The sequence below is a fragment of the Cynoglossus semilaevis genome, chromosome 17 (assembly GCF_000523025.1).
Source record: "Cynoglossus semilaevis isolate Cse_v1.0 chromosome 17, Cse_v1.0, whole genome shotgun sequence".
Taxonomy (NCBI): Eukaryota; Metazoa; Chordata; class Actinopteri; order Pleuronectiformes; family Cynoglossidae; genus Cynoglossus; species Cynoglossus semilaevis.
This window is the reverse complement of record NC_024323.1, coordinates 31567-49680: the sequence shown is the minus strand read 5'-3', so window position 1 is coordinate 49680 and position 18114 is coordinate 31567. Positions and strand designations below refer to the sequence as shown.

General features: G+C 38.6%; 1 protein-coding gene across 1 annotated transcript in view; it reads left to right on the top strand.

The window, feature by feature from the left end:
• The window catches only part of col5a3a (collagen, type V, alpha 3a), a 64953-nt gene that overhangs the window by 18663 nt on the left and 28176 nt on the right, over positions 1–18114 (top strand). The window contains 17 exon segments of the mRNA XM_017040210.2: positions 3912–4034; positions 5295–5690; positions 6699–6809; positions 6898–7014; positions 7113–7166; positions 7263–7304; positions 8959–9021; positions 9697–9771; positions 10534–10617; positions 10757–10813; positions 11486–11539; positions 11633–11686; positions 11780–11833; positions 13564–13617; positions 13825–13878; positions 15771–15815; positions 17550–17603. Of these exon segments, the coding sequence (XP_016895699.1) occupies positions 3912–4034; positions 5295–5690; positions 6699–6809; positions 6898–7014; positions 7113–7166; positions 7263–7304; positions 8959–9021; positions 9697–9771; positions 10534–10617; positions 10757–10813; positions 11486–11539; positions 11633–11686; positions 11780–11833; positions 13564–13617; positions 13825–13878; positions 15771–15815; positions 17550–17603 (1491 nt within the window).

Below are 18114 nucleotides of genomic sequence, written 5' to 3'. Positions count from 1 at the left end.
AAGATGACAGGCTCTTGTTCTTACTTTGGATATTCTTCTAAATCTTACTTTGGATATTCTGACATTTCGTCTCCCTCGAAACTTTTTCATCTTTTGATAGTTGTTCTGGTGTGTTTCCTCACATTTTAGACAAACAACAGGGAAAGATACTGTACATTTGGGTTAGCGTTAAATAACATATGTTGTCAGAGATAACATATGTCAACAGCTTTAAAAAATAAAACATAGCTATGGATGTGAAATTAATTTAAAAACGTTTTTGCATGTAAAATATAGACTCATTTTTTACCTTCTATTAATTGTAGAAATTTCCATTATTTCCAAATCAGGTTCATCACTGACAGATGACTAATGATGTGTCAAAGCTCTTTTGCTTCATTGTGTGGCGTAAATTGTGTGGAAATTGTATTCTATAAAAACCACTTACAGATGTTAATGTTTTCTGTGGTTTAGCCTGGCTAAGCTAACCATCCAACCACTCTGGTGGTTTTGCTTCATGTCTTTGCGGTCATAACAACAACCCTGTATCTATTACGTGGTTTGTTGTCATTTGTGGGCTGCGAACTTTGTATTCACCGAAAGCTATGTAGCCGTAGCATAGCACCATCTTGCTTCTGTGTATTTTATCCCTTTAAAACTTTTAGATTTGATCGAACAAATAGAATTTGATAAATTGAATGAATTTAATATTTTTATTTTATTTGTCGACGGTCTACCAGTATTGCGTTTGCAATCCAGTTATTGGGCAGCCAGGCTGTAGATGTTCTTATGATAGCTTTTCCTCAAAATGTTCACGATAGGTGCTTTTTAAGTATCAATAAGTTCTTCTTCTTTTATAAAATCATTGACTAAACCAGGCATGGGCAAACTAAGGCCCGGGGGCCGGATGCGGCCCATTCAGCTTTTTAATGTGGTCCACTAAACTTTTCCAAATTATATCATTTTTATTGCAATTCCCATGTTTCCCCAATAGATGGTGTAGAAAATGATAAAAGCATTTTAGGCGTTATGCATGACTTTTAGATGTCATTTATCTTAATTCACACGAATATGGACCTGGACTCACAACCCACACAATTTAGACTGATGTAGAATTACACGCCTAGCATTAGCAAACAATAAATAGAAAATGGTCACAAGCTTTCCTGTTGTAATCCATGAACTAACGTATCAACTAAACACAACAAACAAGTATGACGTACACGTTGTTTTTTTTTTTTTAATTCTTTCAAAGGGTCACTAACTGGCATAGAGAAGAATAATATTAATATTCTATTAATATATTCCTCAGCGACTTAAACTATATAAAAAACGAGAGAGTCGCCCAGAGGACATTTGAGCGACTGCCAAGAAAACGTCAGAAATCGTAAAGATCGTTAGATAGATTTTCCGCGCGTTATTTTTTTCAAATAGGAATCCGCACATTTACTTTTGTAACCAATTTTTAATTATAAAATTTAAGCATGGACGTAAAAACGAAATGTCTGTTAATTATTCATAACAATCATTTGATTATTATCTAATCTAGTTACAATTAAAAAATATTAAACTGTTTATCAGTGGCTGCAAGATTTTATTGTTAATTTATTTTATTATTTAGTGGTTTATTGTCAATTAAAAAATATTAAACTGTTTATCATTGGCTGCCAGGTTTTGAAAGGTCATTGTCTAATGCAAAAAAAAACAAAAAAAAACCCCAAAACGAAATGATTCCTTATGGCCTTTGGTAATACATTTTATATGAATGAGTTTAAATTTAGTCATCAGTCTGATGACGCTGGGTGAGGCTGGTACAGGGGGAGGAGAGGAGACACAGTCTGACCTCCGGGCTCCTCTGTTCCCAGGCTCAAGTTCTCCAGGAGAAGGTTGCTGTTCCGGCCCAGTTCTCCCAGCGTGGGAGCTCGGCGTGGGAGCACAAGCGCTGTGGTCAAGCCACTAATGTCTTTATTGCTTCCAGATTGTCCTTAGAAATTTTGGGTTGCCTTTAGATTTGCTGTAAAACAAACAACAAACTACCACCCGTCTGGCTGTTGAATGGGTCTCCAACATACAGATTCCTTAGATAACGACGAGCCCGGTTTTCAGTTGTTTGAAAACTTCAGGTCATCGAGGGTTTTTGTTTTTTTCCTTTGCCGTTGAAATCACGACTTGTCGACTTGCTCAATGGAGCGGCATATTTTAACACGTTGCAACACCATGAAATTAGCACAGAGATCCGACACATAGATTATACAGTATAAACATCACGGTCTGCTTCCCGTCATGCATATTTTCTCCCCTAGGGGCAACTGATGTCTGGTGGTGTCCATGTGTTTTTCATTTTGAGCGCAGTCACAGTTGAACTCATTTGTTACTCTGTGTTGTAAACACTTTGTTTGATGCAAACGTCTGATGTGCCTCTCCATTCACATGAAAAGCATGACTCGGCAAGTGGGGTGAGACTTGCTGTCAGTCTGACGCAGCGTTTGAGTGGGTGGACCTTAGTAACTTAGTCCGCTCGGCTCCTTCTCAATCATATGGTCTGCTAACACAATACAGTGTTCCCTCTCTATATCGCGGTTCTCCTTTCGCTCTGTCAGTACATCGCGGATTTTTTTTTAAAAAATCCGATCTCGCAAAATTTAAATTTGAAATTATAAAATAATTATACAAACGAAAGTTTTAGCTTCGTTTGGGAATTGAGATAAGCGCATTTGCGAACGAATGCTGGTAGCTTTGTTTACCTGGACGAGAACGTACACAGCATACTAGCATACTAGCATATTGGCTAATACAATGCGTACTCGGTGTACTATTGGTTAATTGAGCATGCCCTTCTGTTCCTCACGCTGATTGGCTCATGCATCGTAGCATCTCTCAACATCTCCCTTTGTCTGTCGGCCACTCTCTCGCGTCGCCATTCTACAACTCTACTGTGCATATAATTGTGTGAGAAAGGGTAATATAGTCTAGGAAGGGTTGATAACAGTGTGGGGCACGTTCGTAAAAGGTAAATATATACGTAAATCTTTGCGATTTTTCTCATTTCGCACTTGGAATGCAACTACAGTACTCCGATAGGAGAGGGATCACTAACGTTCGTTTCAATAACGATAACAACTTTGGACGATATATTGTCCCACCGATTATTGGCAATAAACAATACTGTTGTCAGCATTATTTTGAGAACATTAAGTTCATAAGTATTCCTTATGAAATTTCACAAGTTTCCGATGGTACCCGAACGCCCCTCTTATTTTCTATGGTACCTGAACGCCCCTCATAACAAACATGCCACTGAGTGAGGCCCCTAAAAAGAAAAATATATATTATTAGGAGTAACACAACCCAACAACTGTTAGCAGTTGTGGGGTTTTGACGCTGAAGCGAACTACATTTATTCTGTGTGCGCACATTATTTTGCGCCGTTGCGTTTGTATTGACTTTATCGACCAAATGCCTCAGTGAGTGTTGACTGTCGGAACGAAGTCTCTGCATCTTGTGGTGCAGTTTTTTTTTTTTTTTTTTTTTTCATTTTGTTGTGTTGCCTTTTTTTGTCGCCACCACTTAAGAATAAATTCTTGTCCACGTTGCTGCCTTCTGTTTATATTCTAGTGGCCCCGCTTCCCAAAACAAAGAGTGGACGACTGACAAGAGGGTTCACTCCGTCCATTCCAACTATGGAACAAACGCGCTGAAACCGATGGACAGAGTGAACCCTCATGTTATCCAGCCAGTTTGGAGGCAATATATCGAGGCCAGCAGAATTATCGACTTTGATTTCATTTATCGTGCGATTAATTGATTTATTGATTTATTGTCCCAGGCCTAATGATGCAATCTTTCCAACTTGTTAGCCGGTTGCTGTTAGCTGCTTATCAAATACTGCCTACACAATTCATGAATTAACGTTCTCTTTTCATCTATTTCAGGGAGAAATTCAACAACTTTTAATCTCCGATGATGCAGAGGACGCTGATAAGTACTGCGAAAACTACTTACCAGACTGTGACTCTGCTCTGCCCTACAGCAGCCTGATGTTGGACCTCGACAAGGTTAGTACTGTCACAAACCACCGCTTGTTGAAAATATTCTTTGATTTTGACCCGTGTTGACTGCGACATTATCTGATTGGAAAGTGGATTCCTTTAATTTAAGAAACCAACCTGAAATATCGGCTCATGGTACTGTAAATACAAAAGGGTTCTAGTGACCAACTGGGGTTGATGGGTACTTTGTGACCTGCCCTGGTAAAATACGAACTCCAGAACTCCGTTTCGTTTGTCTTCGTTTTATTATTGTTTGACAGTTTTTCTGTGATTTTAGTGAAATCTGAAATATTGATGTTTGGAACAGCAAGTATTTTCTTGCTTCTTTTTTTAATTTGCAATTTAACAAAGATGCTATTATTATTATTCTTTTTTTCTTGTGTAGCATTTATTTAGGTTTATGTCATTGGTATTTTTGATCTGGCATATTATTTTTTGTAAATTTTTTGTATTTTAGCTTTTTGTGCTGTATTTAAGCCAACCCTGACACACATTTACCTTATTATTAGTGTTTTTTTTTTACTTTTTTTAAAATTCATCAAGCGGACCAGATTGAACCCCTTAGCGCACATGAGTCAAACTCAAGGCCCGGGGGCCAAATGTGGCACGCCAAACCATTTTGTGTGGCCCGCGGGAGCTTAAAAAGCATTTTCTTAAGCTAGAGTTTCTTAACCTAAGAAATGAAAAGGTTTTTTTTAAATTACACAGTAATGAACAATATTTGTAGCTTGAATGAATAATAACCAATTGCAGAAACAACTTTTAGTCTGTTATGGAGTAGTTACATCTATACCAGCGGTCCCTGACCTTTCCTGTTCCAAGGACTGGTCAGCCAGTGCCACCCATTACTACAGACCGGTACCAAGGTACTTTTTTTTAGACTCTATTCTGTTTGTATCAGAGTCTAATATTTTAAAATTGCCAAATTGTATTTAAATAAAGTAAGTAAAAATTAAGTACATTTTTTTTCACTGTGTCCCACTGCGGCCCAGTACCAAATGATCTATGGACTGGTACTGGTCCGCGGACCGGGGGTTGGGGATCAATACAATCTGCGGGTCATTTTTGGCCCGCAGGCCGTATTTTTGACACCCCTGCTCTATTCTATATATTTTCCAAATTTGGACTATACAAATTGTCAGTGTTCCTGTTTCAGTCTGTCCTGAGTTGTATTTTTATTCACAGCCATGTTATTGTGTTTGTTCTTCTTCAACCCTCGCTGGTTTGTCCTCATGTCCCTGACTTTAAAAAAAAAAAAAAAAAAAGACCACCCTACCCAATTCTCATGCTATGATGCAAAGTGACCAGCCGTTAATAGAAAAGGACCTCTCCAAAAAGGATAGGAAAGAGAAAAAAAACAAGAAGAAAGGACACAGGGGATCCAAAGGCAAAGGCAAGGGCAAGGGCAAGAAGAAAGGATCCAGGAGGAAGAAACACGAAGAGGAAGTGAAGGAGGATCTCGAGGTGGGCTTCCTCCCGTTGGTCACGTCGTCGTCTGCGTTTCAGTCTGAGGAATCGCTACACCCCGCGAAGCCCACGGAGCTCCCCGAAGTCCAGCAAGACCAGTGGTCTGTCCTCCCTACTGAAATCTATGACAGGACTACCTTCCAGACCCTCAGTGTGGTGCCCACAGAGATGCCTGAATCAATGGTTACTGAGGAGGTAGACACCTGTAGATAAGAACTATCCCCCTGCCTCCCCACTCCCCCACTCCTGATGTTTGCAGTTCTAATAACCACACCCCCTAATACCACATAACAACAGTGAGCACCCAAGGATTAATAAACTTTTCTTCCTCTGTCTCTCCCCAGTCACTTTCCAACGGCGACACTAACCAGCCTAATATTTAATCTTCCACTACATGTTGTGTTTTTTTCCACACAAAAACAATTTAATACATGCATTCATAATTAACTGTATGCATGGTGTACAGCGATTTTTTTGGTGGTCTCAATTGTTTAAAGGTCCAGTGTGTAAAAAAGAAAAATAATGTCAAAATGAACGACTCCTCCACTCACCCCTCTATTTTCATAAAGCCTAAGGCAGTGTGTTTTGTTTCAACGATGGGGTCGCGACACCATGTGAGGTCGCCCGGAATTTAAACGGGGTCATCTAAAATGTCTAGTAATTTTTTAAAAAAAAGTTTTATACTTTTATGAATATAAATGGCGTTTAAAAAAATGCAGCATATAAAAATAGTTGAGCTAGCGCATCTTGTTTGACGGGTGCCATTATGAGACGGGAAAAAAAAGGTTTCTTGATTTTGCTAACTTGCTTAATACTTGGATTGTTTTCATTTCTTTGGCGTATATATTTGGATTTAAATCGACTCATTGTTTGGTCAGTAAGAAATTATTATATTTTAACGTTTTTTTCTATATTTTGCCTAGGGATTATCATTTTTATATTTATATTAGTTTGTATCTAGAGATGACCTCACACTGGACTTTTAAATAAAATATTAAAGATATTAAAAAATCCAACTAATTGAAACCTTTAACATCAAGAAACATTGTTCTCAGAATCTGTTTCTTTTCATATTTTCTGACCATCATTTTTGCTAACATTATAAAAAACAAACAAACAACTGAAATCAAAAAAGAAGATTTTTGATTTTACATGCATTTTACCCTTATTTCTGGCTCATTAATATCCTTTATTGGCTTTCAGCAGCCCCAGCCAGTGAAAACGCCGGAGATTGAAGTGTACAGCGACGACTTTCTATACGATGATCTTTCTTCTTCTACTGTCACTGTTGGTCCTAATATTACAGATTATGAGGTAAATGTCTTTTTGTTTTTTTTTTAATCAGCAGAACAGTTCAATTGTTGTCCACTAAACATGCCATTGAGATATTTCTATTTCACAGATTTTGGAGTACACGGATTACAAGAACGATACAGAGTTAGATTACGAGGGCGAAGAAATATACGATGATGCATTTGGCTTCGCGGAGCGAGAGAGAGCAGAGACGTGGGGTGGAGAGGTAAATCTAAACCTCTGAGCTGGTGCTGGATAGTTCCTTTCAGCTCCTTTTGCACATTTACTAGCAATAATGCTGCCCTACTTGTATGTCCGCCTCAGGCTACCGCAAGAGGGGAGAAAGGCCAGAAGGGAGAGCAAGCTATTGTTGAACCGGTGAGTGGCTGAAGATTCTTAATGGATACTGGATTGATAATCAATTAGCAGATATACTTCTGATACAAAGCCCATTCTGAATGTGCTTGTTTTTAGGGGATGCTGGCAGAAGGACCACCTGGTCCGCAGGGACCACAGGTAAGACAAAAAGTTATCTCAACAAAAAATGTTTCTTCAGTTCCAAATGACCAAATTCCTTTGCAAGACCATTGCCTGTAGTTGTATTCTGCCTAGAGACAGTGATCATATTATGTTGTTTTTTTTAAACCCAATAAAACACGTACTGACACATACTAGTCATTTAATACTATATATTAAAAATTAGATTTTTTAAATAAAAGCAAAAATGTGTCATTATTTTACAAATTTATACTGCAGCTCTAAATCCAGTCTGTGTAAACTAAGGATGGGCAATGATTGTCCAATATTCGAATAATGTTCAATCATAAATGATAAAATAGTTAATGTCAAAAAAACATTTCCTTGTTATGGTGGCGACTTCCGCACGGGGGCGGTATGGCATTGATACGCTGTATGACGGGCAAGTTAGATGCCGCTGTAGAAAAAGAAACAAACAGGTGACACGATGATTACAGGAGCAGTAAAAAAAAAATAGTTCGGTGTGGAAGTACTTCAGTAAAACAAATGGAACCGAGGGGCAGTGTAAACTGTCCAAGGTAACGCTTTCGTATCACAAGTGTACGATAAGCTTGCAAGTAGTGAAGTGCCGTTCGCGAGTGATTCGTTCAGTATGAACAACAACACGCGCTTTGCACGACGGGACTTGCCGTAAACAGTCTTCGCGCCCGTTTTCGTCACGAGTATGTGGACTCGCAGGTTTTATTAAATAAAAATATGGAACAGGCTGTAGCCCTGAACTATCTCTCGGTTTATTCGTTATCACGACGGAAATGGTAAAAATGCACATTCGACGTCTGCGTAGCTAATTATATCCTGTATTGAACAGTACAGTACAGTTTAGGTACATTATGTTGTGTTATTCCAGCAAGTTATTCTTAGTTGTTTTGAATTCTAAGTGATTCAGATGACAATAAAGAAATGAACTATAAACCAGTATTCCCCAAACGCGGGCTGTGGATAAACACCGGTCCATGGGTTAATTGGTACCGGGCCACACAGAAAGAATGCATAACTTACATAATTCCGTTTTATGTTTTTATTTTGAAAAATTACCGGATTCTCTCTGCTGCATTCGTCTATGACACTTGATATACTGTATGTCAAGATGCTTGCAAATGTCTGCTCTGTGCAGTAACACAATACATTATCACTAAATCGTATCATTTTATTTAGTATAGTACTATACAAAATAAAATGTACTAAACTAGTACTAGTATTTATCTGCCACACCTTAAAGGCCGGTTGGTGGAAAAAAAAAGTCATTTAATCGTTTAACATTTAAGAGGTTCGTGGCACAGCTCTAGATTACAGTCAAAGAGATTGTTACATTTTCCTTCAACAGTTTGAATAGTTTATTTATTTTATTTTATTTACATCAACTGTATTTTCAGGAATATTTGGGCAGGAAATGTTAATGGTGTATTTACAGTACACTGAGGATGCAGAACCATCCGTTCACGATAGACAACCTCCAGAAAATGTGAAAACCTACTTATGTCTAATACCTGGAATTTATGTCAGCAAGGCAAATGTCCATATAAAGTTTACTGTGTTTTTTCCAAGTGTTACTTTTTGCTAAAATTTGAGTGACATAATGAAAACTTTAGCGAATTTTGAGAATGAAGTAATAATACGAAATTGTCCTTCACAGGGACTCGATGGTCAAGTAGGACCAACAGGACCTCCAGGACCCACAGGTGATCCTGGTGAAATGGTACGTACATATGTCACATGATCTAAGCCCAGATATGAGTCCTAGAATCCCTAACACTGTCTCATGATGTGTCGTGGTAGGAAAAAAGTGGACCTGTTAAACTTAAGGAAAGGATGCTGACTCAGCGATTGTGGTTTTGAATTCTCAAAAAACACAAAGATGAAAACGTGCTATTTAATTCAATGACATGCGTAAAAAATATTCAGAGAAATGATCTATCTTGGAAGATCACACTCATTGGTTTTATTTAATTCTACTAATGTAATAAATTAATTGACAACTCATCACTAACCCTTATTCCCAAAATACACAAAATCAGGAAAAGACCAGATTTCTATTATTTTTAACTTAAGGACTACAATCAGTTTTGACAAAAATATTGCAAATCAAAATTGAATATTAGTTGTCTGTCTCAGCCTGTTTTCTTATGTCATACTCAGTATTTCCCTGTGGGTTGGAGATCCCAAGCAAAAATAGATGGAAAACCCCATTCCCACCAGGAATATATACTAGAAAAGTCATCTTACACTAAAAAGTATTGCTATTATATTTTTTTTAGTGGGAATACAAGTGTTTAAATGTGTACGGTACTACATAATCATCCTGTAGATGAATCCATTTTGTCCACATCATCCAACACTACAGCGACAGTGACCGTTTGTCCTTCCTTCCCAGGGTCCTCCGGGTCGTCCTGGTCTCGCTGGTGCTGATGGCATTCCAGGTCCCCCGGGAACCCTGCTGATGTTACCAGTGAGTATGAATGCAAGCACAACACACATTATAATCACACTCATTAAGGCAGTGTTTTTTCAACCTTGGGGGTCATCACCTCATGTGACATCGCCTGGAATATAAACAGGGTCCTTTGAAAAGTCTGGGAACTGATTAAAAATTAATGAAAATATTTTTTAATGAATTATACATTAGATTTATTACTATTTTAAAAAATTATAATGAAAACACTACACAGTTTTAAAGGGCTGTATTCTTTCATTTTCCTGAATATAAATAAAGGTCAAATTATATATTAAAATATATCATAAATATAACCCATAAATATAGATAAAAATAAATATAATACAAATGTGTTAAAATATATAAATATATATGCTTATATGTGTGTACATAATATAAGTAATTTGTACACAACAGTATCTGTTATGAAGGTATTCCACATGGTTATTGTGTATGTTTATTTTTGATATTATATAAAATGTGGTGAGTTGAAAGAGAAAATAATACGCAAAAGACAAGCACTGAAATACTTTCACTTTTCAAATCTTCACAACAAACATGATAAAAAAGTAATTCTTTAAATAAAAAAGTCTCTGGGGTTGCCGGGAATTTGTGACGACAATGTAGGGTCACAAGCCAAAGGATGGGAACAAATGCATTAAGGAGACACAAAAAGCCACCACTGACCCAAGGTGGTGTGATTCAATGGCATGACCACAAGATGGAGCTGTGTGACAGAAACCTAACCTAACCTTCCTGGCTGTGTTTACCCTTCAGTTCCAGTACAGAGGTGATTCCCAGAAAGGACCAGTGGTGTCTCCACAGGAGGCACAGGCACAGGCTATACTGCAGCAGGCTCAGGTAGGTACTGGTGTGACGTCATCCATTCATATGTCACTGTTTTCCCTCATACAAAGACAGCCTTTCTTACCTTACCTTAAAAAAAAAACTTTTGCTGCATAAAGGGAACATTTTTTGTGTTGTTGTTTTTTTTCCCTAGTTCTCCATGAAGGGACCTCCAGGTCCACTGGGTCTCACCGGTCGGCCAGGCCCAGCGGTGAGTCACTGCTGTCTTTACCCAAAACTGAACATACACCTCTTACAATTTTAGTCTTAAATTTTAATAATGCAAGCACAGACATTGAACATTTGGAATAAGACACACATCAGTGATATTTGTTTCTTATTATGTCTCTTTATCTGTAGCCTTTCGAGTTCCTTTTTAATGTACCTTATTTTCCGGACCTTAAGCCGCTACTTTTTTCCCACGCTTTGAACCATGCGGCTTATACAAAGATACGGCTTTTCTATGGATTTTTTTTTTTTTTAGCAGGAAGTGCAAAAACAAGACAGACAGGGGAAGTCATTGCAAAGAAGAACACGCTAGTTTGGATATTGGCAGCTTATAGATATAGATAAAACTTCAGGTGTGCTCTATACTCCACACACACACACACACACACACACGCCTTTTGAGTTCCTTTTTAATGTAAATATTTTTTTCACACACCAACAACAACAAAAAAGTATGTGCTGTACACATTTGATATGATCTCGAGGGCCCAATATAAATACACTGCGGGCCAGATTTGGGCCCCGGGCCTTAGTTTGATACGTGTGATTCAAGTTTAAATACCAAAGTTTCTTTCTTTAACATTCTTTTGGATTGCTTCGTTTAGGTGTAGATGTCTTGTTTGTTGACCCTGTCCCTGTCTTTTTATTTCTCCAGGGTGTTCCAGGTCCTACTGGGCTGAAAGGCGACCAAGGGGAGAACGGTCATCCAGTAGGATCATTTCCATTTTAATATGAAGCTCTATTATATATTCTCTGTTTATTTCAGTTTGAATTCCTTTTTAACACCTTTCTTTTTAATCAGGGACCACGTGGGATTCCAGGGCCAAAAGGACTTGATGGGAAAGCAGGAAAAAGGGTGAGGGTGACCGTCATTTAAGAAGCATCCTATTAGAAATAATGTGACTCAAATCAGTACCTGCATTGTTTTGTTTTTTTTCCTGTCTGGCAGGGTCGTGCTGGAGGCGATGGAGGTCGTGGAGCTCCAGGAGAAACTGGTGCCAAGGTAGGCTGGAATGTTTGAAAGCTACAACCCTCGCATTTCCTTTCCAGTAATTAAGCCGGTGATACACACAAAGAAACAGAGGAAGCGGAGCTTGTGAATAGGGATGGGGCCGATCCGATCCAGTATCGGTATAGGCAGCCGATCCCAACGTAATTAGTGGATCGGAACGATCCGAGCCAACCTGCAAAGAATTCCGATCTACGATCCATGTCTGAGCTCCAGTCTCGTTGGGTCTGTTAGATGACTGTAAACTGTGGAATCAGTTTCCTGAACAGAACGTGGCTCTACAAAATTGCGAGGCACGCAGCCAGATAGCAGGCTGCAAAGAAATACGTCCGCTGTGTCTAAATATTTTACTTTAGAAACGACCGAAAACCACACTGCAGAGTTGAAATTTGGAGAGGTGTAACCGTCTCTTCATACAATACCACTAACTTAATGAAACATAAAAAGCGCCTCATCAAAGAGGACGTGAATGCGCCATGGGACAGAAAGACGTAAAGTCACTTCTGTCGTTCCAAAAGCAAGGTAACCTCCCGACAGATGAAGTACGTACTCGTACTCAGCTCAGCGACCTCCACTGTAGCAGACTTTATTCCAGCAGTGACCGTTTGAAGACTCCTGTTGGCTGAGGATAGCAGTGCTGACAGCGAAAATAAAAACAATGAAACGCACGCTCGTCCTGGACGCGCGATACATGGACAGACCACGCCCCTTTTTATTATATATTTATGCTACAATTATTAATGCTCCAATTATTGTTTTCTAACGACTGTTAAAGAACATTATAATTGTTACTGTTGTAAGATGTTTACTTTGCACAAATGTTCAATTTCAAAACAATACAGTTGCATATCAATAATAAAGCAATAGTGTCGGAATAGTATCGGTATCGGCCGATATCCAAATCCAAGTATCGGGATCGGATCGGAAGTGAAAAAATGTGGATCGGTGCATCCCTAGTTGTAATGTAAAACAAAAACAAAGTAGCAGAACTAAGACAGGATCCCGAGCCTTCACCCCAGCCTACATTATTGCACTTGTGTTCTTACATGGAAGTCAGTATTTAAAAAAAAACACTTAGTTGTACGTTTTAATTGTGATTTATATTTTCCATGAAAAATACTGCTGAAAACAACTCATTCTAAGCTAAAAGAGAGGAAAAAAAATTGGTTTCTATTGCATTTTCCAAAACCACTTGATAGCATTTGAGCTACTTGTGAGTCGTGAGTACTCAAATCACTACTGACCTCTGGTGGAAGCTTCTAGACAGTTCAGTTTGGATTTTGTTTGTTTCATATTTTAACATCAATGATGCCGTGACATACCTCGCATTTGTGCTGTTTGTTTTATCCATAATTCCACAAAACAGCTGTATCACATTTTGTGCAGCAAAGTTGCTGACAAATGCAGGTCCATCAGGTCCAACAGCCTCCAATGCTGCATGTGAGCGAACCCCGTAGCTAACGGCTGCAAGAGCTCAGTTAATAAATCAGACTCACCTGATGTCGATCTGACAGAAGAGCTGAGTGTTTATCTTTCAGAGCAGCGTTTTAGCTGCTCCAGCTAAACCTATTACTCCTTCTATAGGAGACATGCTGTACGTCATGGGAGTTTCTACAATAGCAATATTTGAAATTCAGGTTTTCCCCATATTTACACATTACCCTAGTGCATGTGTTTATTTGTTGTCATGTTTCAATTTTTAATGCTTCTCCACAACTTCACAGGGTGACAGGGGTTTTGATGGTCTGCCAGGACTACCAGGAAACAAGGGCCACAGAGTGAGTTAAATCTCAAGTCTATCGCTAATGCTGCAGTGTTGCTTCACAAAAAAAAAAAAAAAAAATCATTAAACAGATGTTTGCATAAAATAAAGTGAACAGTTGTGGTAGATTCTGCAGTTTATGAAAGCGAGTAACTATTTCTGTGCTATTTGTCTATGAGTCACAAATAACACTTGGCTTGGAGCTAATACTTTTTTCATGTAGGGGGACAGGGGAAAGCCAGGTCCCCATGGCCTCCTGGGAGATCCAGGAGAGAAGGTAAGTGCACATTACGTAAAAATAGGGAAACAACAACAAGTCCAGAAAACACATTAAAATAATCTAAATGCAGTGGAACCTCGGTTTTTCGAAAGGTTTCTCTATAATACTGTCGTCGGCCAACTGCTTTCATTGATCCAAATTTTCCACTTCTTCTAATGTCTGAGATATTTGCTTGGTAATCACAGTCACTTCTTTGGCAACTTCAGCTTCTTTTATTGCTTCCTTGTTCTTAACGATGGTACAAATCGACGACTTTGCTAAGCCATACCGTAAAGTTAGATCTGAAACACGAGCGCCATTCTCATGGTTTCGTATAATCTATTTCTTCACTTCTACCATTGTTCTCACTATTTTTCTTTCCACCTTTCCACTTTCACTAGCTTTTTTGGGTCCCACGGTGATTTATGGAATAAGAAAAAGATAAGAAATAGCACAACGGAAGAAATACCGGCAAAATCAGACAACAGTTCTTAGCGTGTATGTCCCGAGTGCGGGGTGACGGAAGACTGACGCCACACTCTCAGTCACTTAGTGATCGCTTGCCGCCCGCGTGATATTGTTGGCTTGTTCTGCAACTGAGTTATGGTACGACAATTTGGGCAGCTTTTGGTAAAAAATTTTGTTCATGAACTGAATTGTTCAAAAAGGGAGCCGTTCGACAATCAGGGTTCCACTGTACAACTAAAAAAATATAGCAGCACGAATCATGACAAATGAAAAAAATAGTGAGACATTCAAGATATTCTGTGAATGTTCTAATGAAGGTGTTAACTATTTACAGGTATGGGAAGGGTGTGTCTGTGAGAGAGAGAGAGAGCGGAGAGAAAGAGAGATGAGAAAGGGGTTAGAGGAGCTGGGATTAAAATGTTCAGAGTGAGTGAGTTGCCTTCGGTATTAACCAAAATAAAATTCTTACGAAGCACCGAGGCATCTGTCTGATCCGTCGCGGGGTCAAAACAAAACAATGTGAAAGGCTTAGAGCTCCCTTCCACATTGACGACATGCCTGCTGGAGCGTGCTTCCGGAGAGTGTTGTTGTTGTGTAGACGCGTGCCGACACGGCCTGGGTGGGCGGGCCTGTCAGTCAGCTGACTCTCAGTGCAGAGCACAGGAAAATTGGTGCGGATTGATCAGTCAGCCCATCGATCAGCAATCCTAATATGTATGTCTATGTATATATATATACACATACGTATGTATATATATACATATATATAATTATATATATACATATGTATATATATATATAATTATATATATATACATATATACATATATATAATTATATATATACATATATGTATGTACATACATACATATATATGTATATATATACACAAAATACATAGAAATTGATAAAATAAGCAAATAGAAATCTTTAAAATAATTAATTAATAATAAATTTCACCAGAAAATCTCCCTGAGAATATTGTAGAGAGACAGAACATTCAAAAAGTAATTTTCTGCCTTTGTTGTATTTGCAATTTGTAAAAAAAAAAAAAAACAAGGTCTGCCTTGAGTAATAGAATAAACCACTTTGATTTCTTCTAAATGAGTGCAGTTTCTATAGAGCAACGGAAATGGAAAAAGTACTTTGAAAAAAAAAAACACTTTGAAAAAAAAAACCCATTTCATTGTGTTTTGTTAATTTTTCCTGTGTATTCTTGTGTAGCATAATCTGTATGAAACATTGATGGGTAGAAAAGTAAAAATGTATCAAATTCTTACACATTTGAACACATGGGCAGAATCACCTGCTGTCATCCAATACGACCAGTAGAAAAACGTAGCTATTTGTCCATTTTTATTTATTCTGCAGTATAAAATGGTTTGCCTTTAAAAGGCCTGCCGATTCAATACATGTGCTAAAGCCTTATTTTCTTATTTCAGGGACCTGAGGGACCATTGGGGCCGAGAGGACAACCAGGTGAACCTGTGAGTACAAGCACACAACACAATAGAACAGATTTTTTTTAATTTTATTTTCAAATATCCCAAGTTACCATGGTACTCTTTTTCCCTCTAACTTGATGCTACACATGAAATATTCTGAAGAAAACCAGGAATTCTGCCCCAGAAAATGACATTTGACCCAAACATCGCTGACAAATGCAAAAGTAGTGTTATAGGTTTAAAAATCATATGTGCATTTAAGTGTAGTGCCTGGTTAAAAAAACAAACAAACAAACAAACAAAAATCAGTTGTCTGCTGTGAAAAGTTAAACTTCTGAAAAGATGGTATGAAGGAATGCAAATGTCAGATTCAAAACAGAAGTTTGCTTTTTGTCTACATCCCCTTATTTAGTTAAAAAAACAAACACACACACACACACACACACCCATACACCCCAAATGAGTCACCCATAGTGGGAAGAGACAATCGTATCGTACATCACAATGTAGAAGTGAGGAGTCAATTTTGACAGAGGGAAGACAGTGAGGAGACAGTCCTAGAAACGCAGTCAGAACTAGATAAGAGAGCCGTGCAGAGCGAGAGATTCAGAGAAATCCTGGCCTGAATAATTATATTTCCATATCAATCACTTCCCAGGAGATCACAGATGCAGCACTGAAACAGGTGGCTTGGCTGGCCTACAAACAGGGAGGCTGACATAAAACACAGCGCACGACACAAGTGCAGGCTAGCGCAATCTGTGCACTTACAGCACTAGCACACACATATACTATAGCAGTGTTTCCCAACTTTTTTTTTTGAACCACAGCACGTATTTCGCATTAGAAAAATCTTGATGCGCATCACCAAACAAATATCCCAAAAATATACCTGATGAAATGTAATGACCTACTTTCATCCATCCATCCATCTTCATCCGCTTATCCGTTACCGGGTTGCGGGGTCAGCAGTCTCTATGACCGCCACCCAAATCACATTGCACTGTACCAATCCCCCTGAACCTTCCTGCGGGTGGTGAGTCCGCGAGGTGGTGAGTCCGCGACTCCCAGAGACATTGCCTCTGGGCCAAAGCGCCTCACCAACTTTCACTTTACTCATAATTTACTTGCTAATGTGGAACCTGAGCCTGTTTAATTGGATACAATGCTTATATCCTCGCAGGAATTGAAAAAAGACACAGTCGAACATCAACTCACTGTTTTAGTTTGAAGATGGCGTTCGAGTTTTCCGAGAACCATGGTACTCTTGGAAAGCTTTTCCCCACACGCCAAACAGTCAAAGAAATTTCAAGGCAAAGATGGCTCAATTGAATTGTCTTGAGCTAACCTGGCTGTAACATTATTTGTATTTGGTCCCCAAGGTGTTTGTCCACGAACGTCCTTGCCCTCCGACAAATATAGTTGGTGACCTCTGTGCTGCTCCCTTCATCTGGGTCACAATGTTTTCTCCAGGTGGCAAAGTCTGTCAAAGGCTGCACGGACTCTTAAGCCATCTGCTGCCACCAAGTGGAAGAACATTTAGTTGTTTTGTTTGTTATTTCTGACAAAATAAAGACATATTACTTGTAACAGATAAAAAAAAAAACTTTTTCAGAATAATTTAGTGACAATTTTTAACAGTATATCTGATGATCTCTCATAGCACAAAGTGGTTAGCAATTAGCACCAGAGCATATCTAAGTCTCCTACTATTGTCATCTCAATTCGTCCAGTGTTAAAATGACCTGATCACTGTTTGCTGTGCTTTATCTCTAGGGTCCACGGGGTCTTGTTGGGTCAAGAGGGCCACCTGGACCACCTGGTGTACCAGTAAGTCTTCAGCCATATATGGTGTGATCGTTAAACGTTTTTTGAGTGAGGTTTATATAAGTGAGCAGTAAATAGGTTTCCTGCCTGAAAAGATGTGAAATGTTTCAGAAGTCAGATGGAGTTGTATTTTTCATTGGTGTTGGCATAAAATAAAACATGGGGGAATCTAGATGTGGCAGAAAATTATGTGAGGGTGGTGCAGAGAGTGTGTGAGACCGTGGTGAGGTCTCGCACAGGACGAATTAAAGGCCTATCTGGTGGGGGTGACGGAGAAAAAAATTGGAGAAGGGAAGTTGGAGATGGATCTGCCAGGCAGTAGGAAAGAAGAAGGATAAAAGAAGATAAAAAAACAAACAAACAAACTGAAATAGTTAGTGTAACAGAAAAGGGAGGGGTGAATGGGTTAGGTAATTCATTGTCTTGTAATTCACTGAGATATCATACAAAATACAGTCTTTGTGCAACAGAAAATTGTTGGATCTACATATAGGTAAGTAATTAAACTATATAT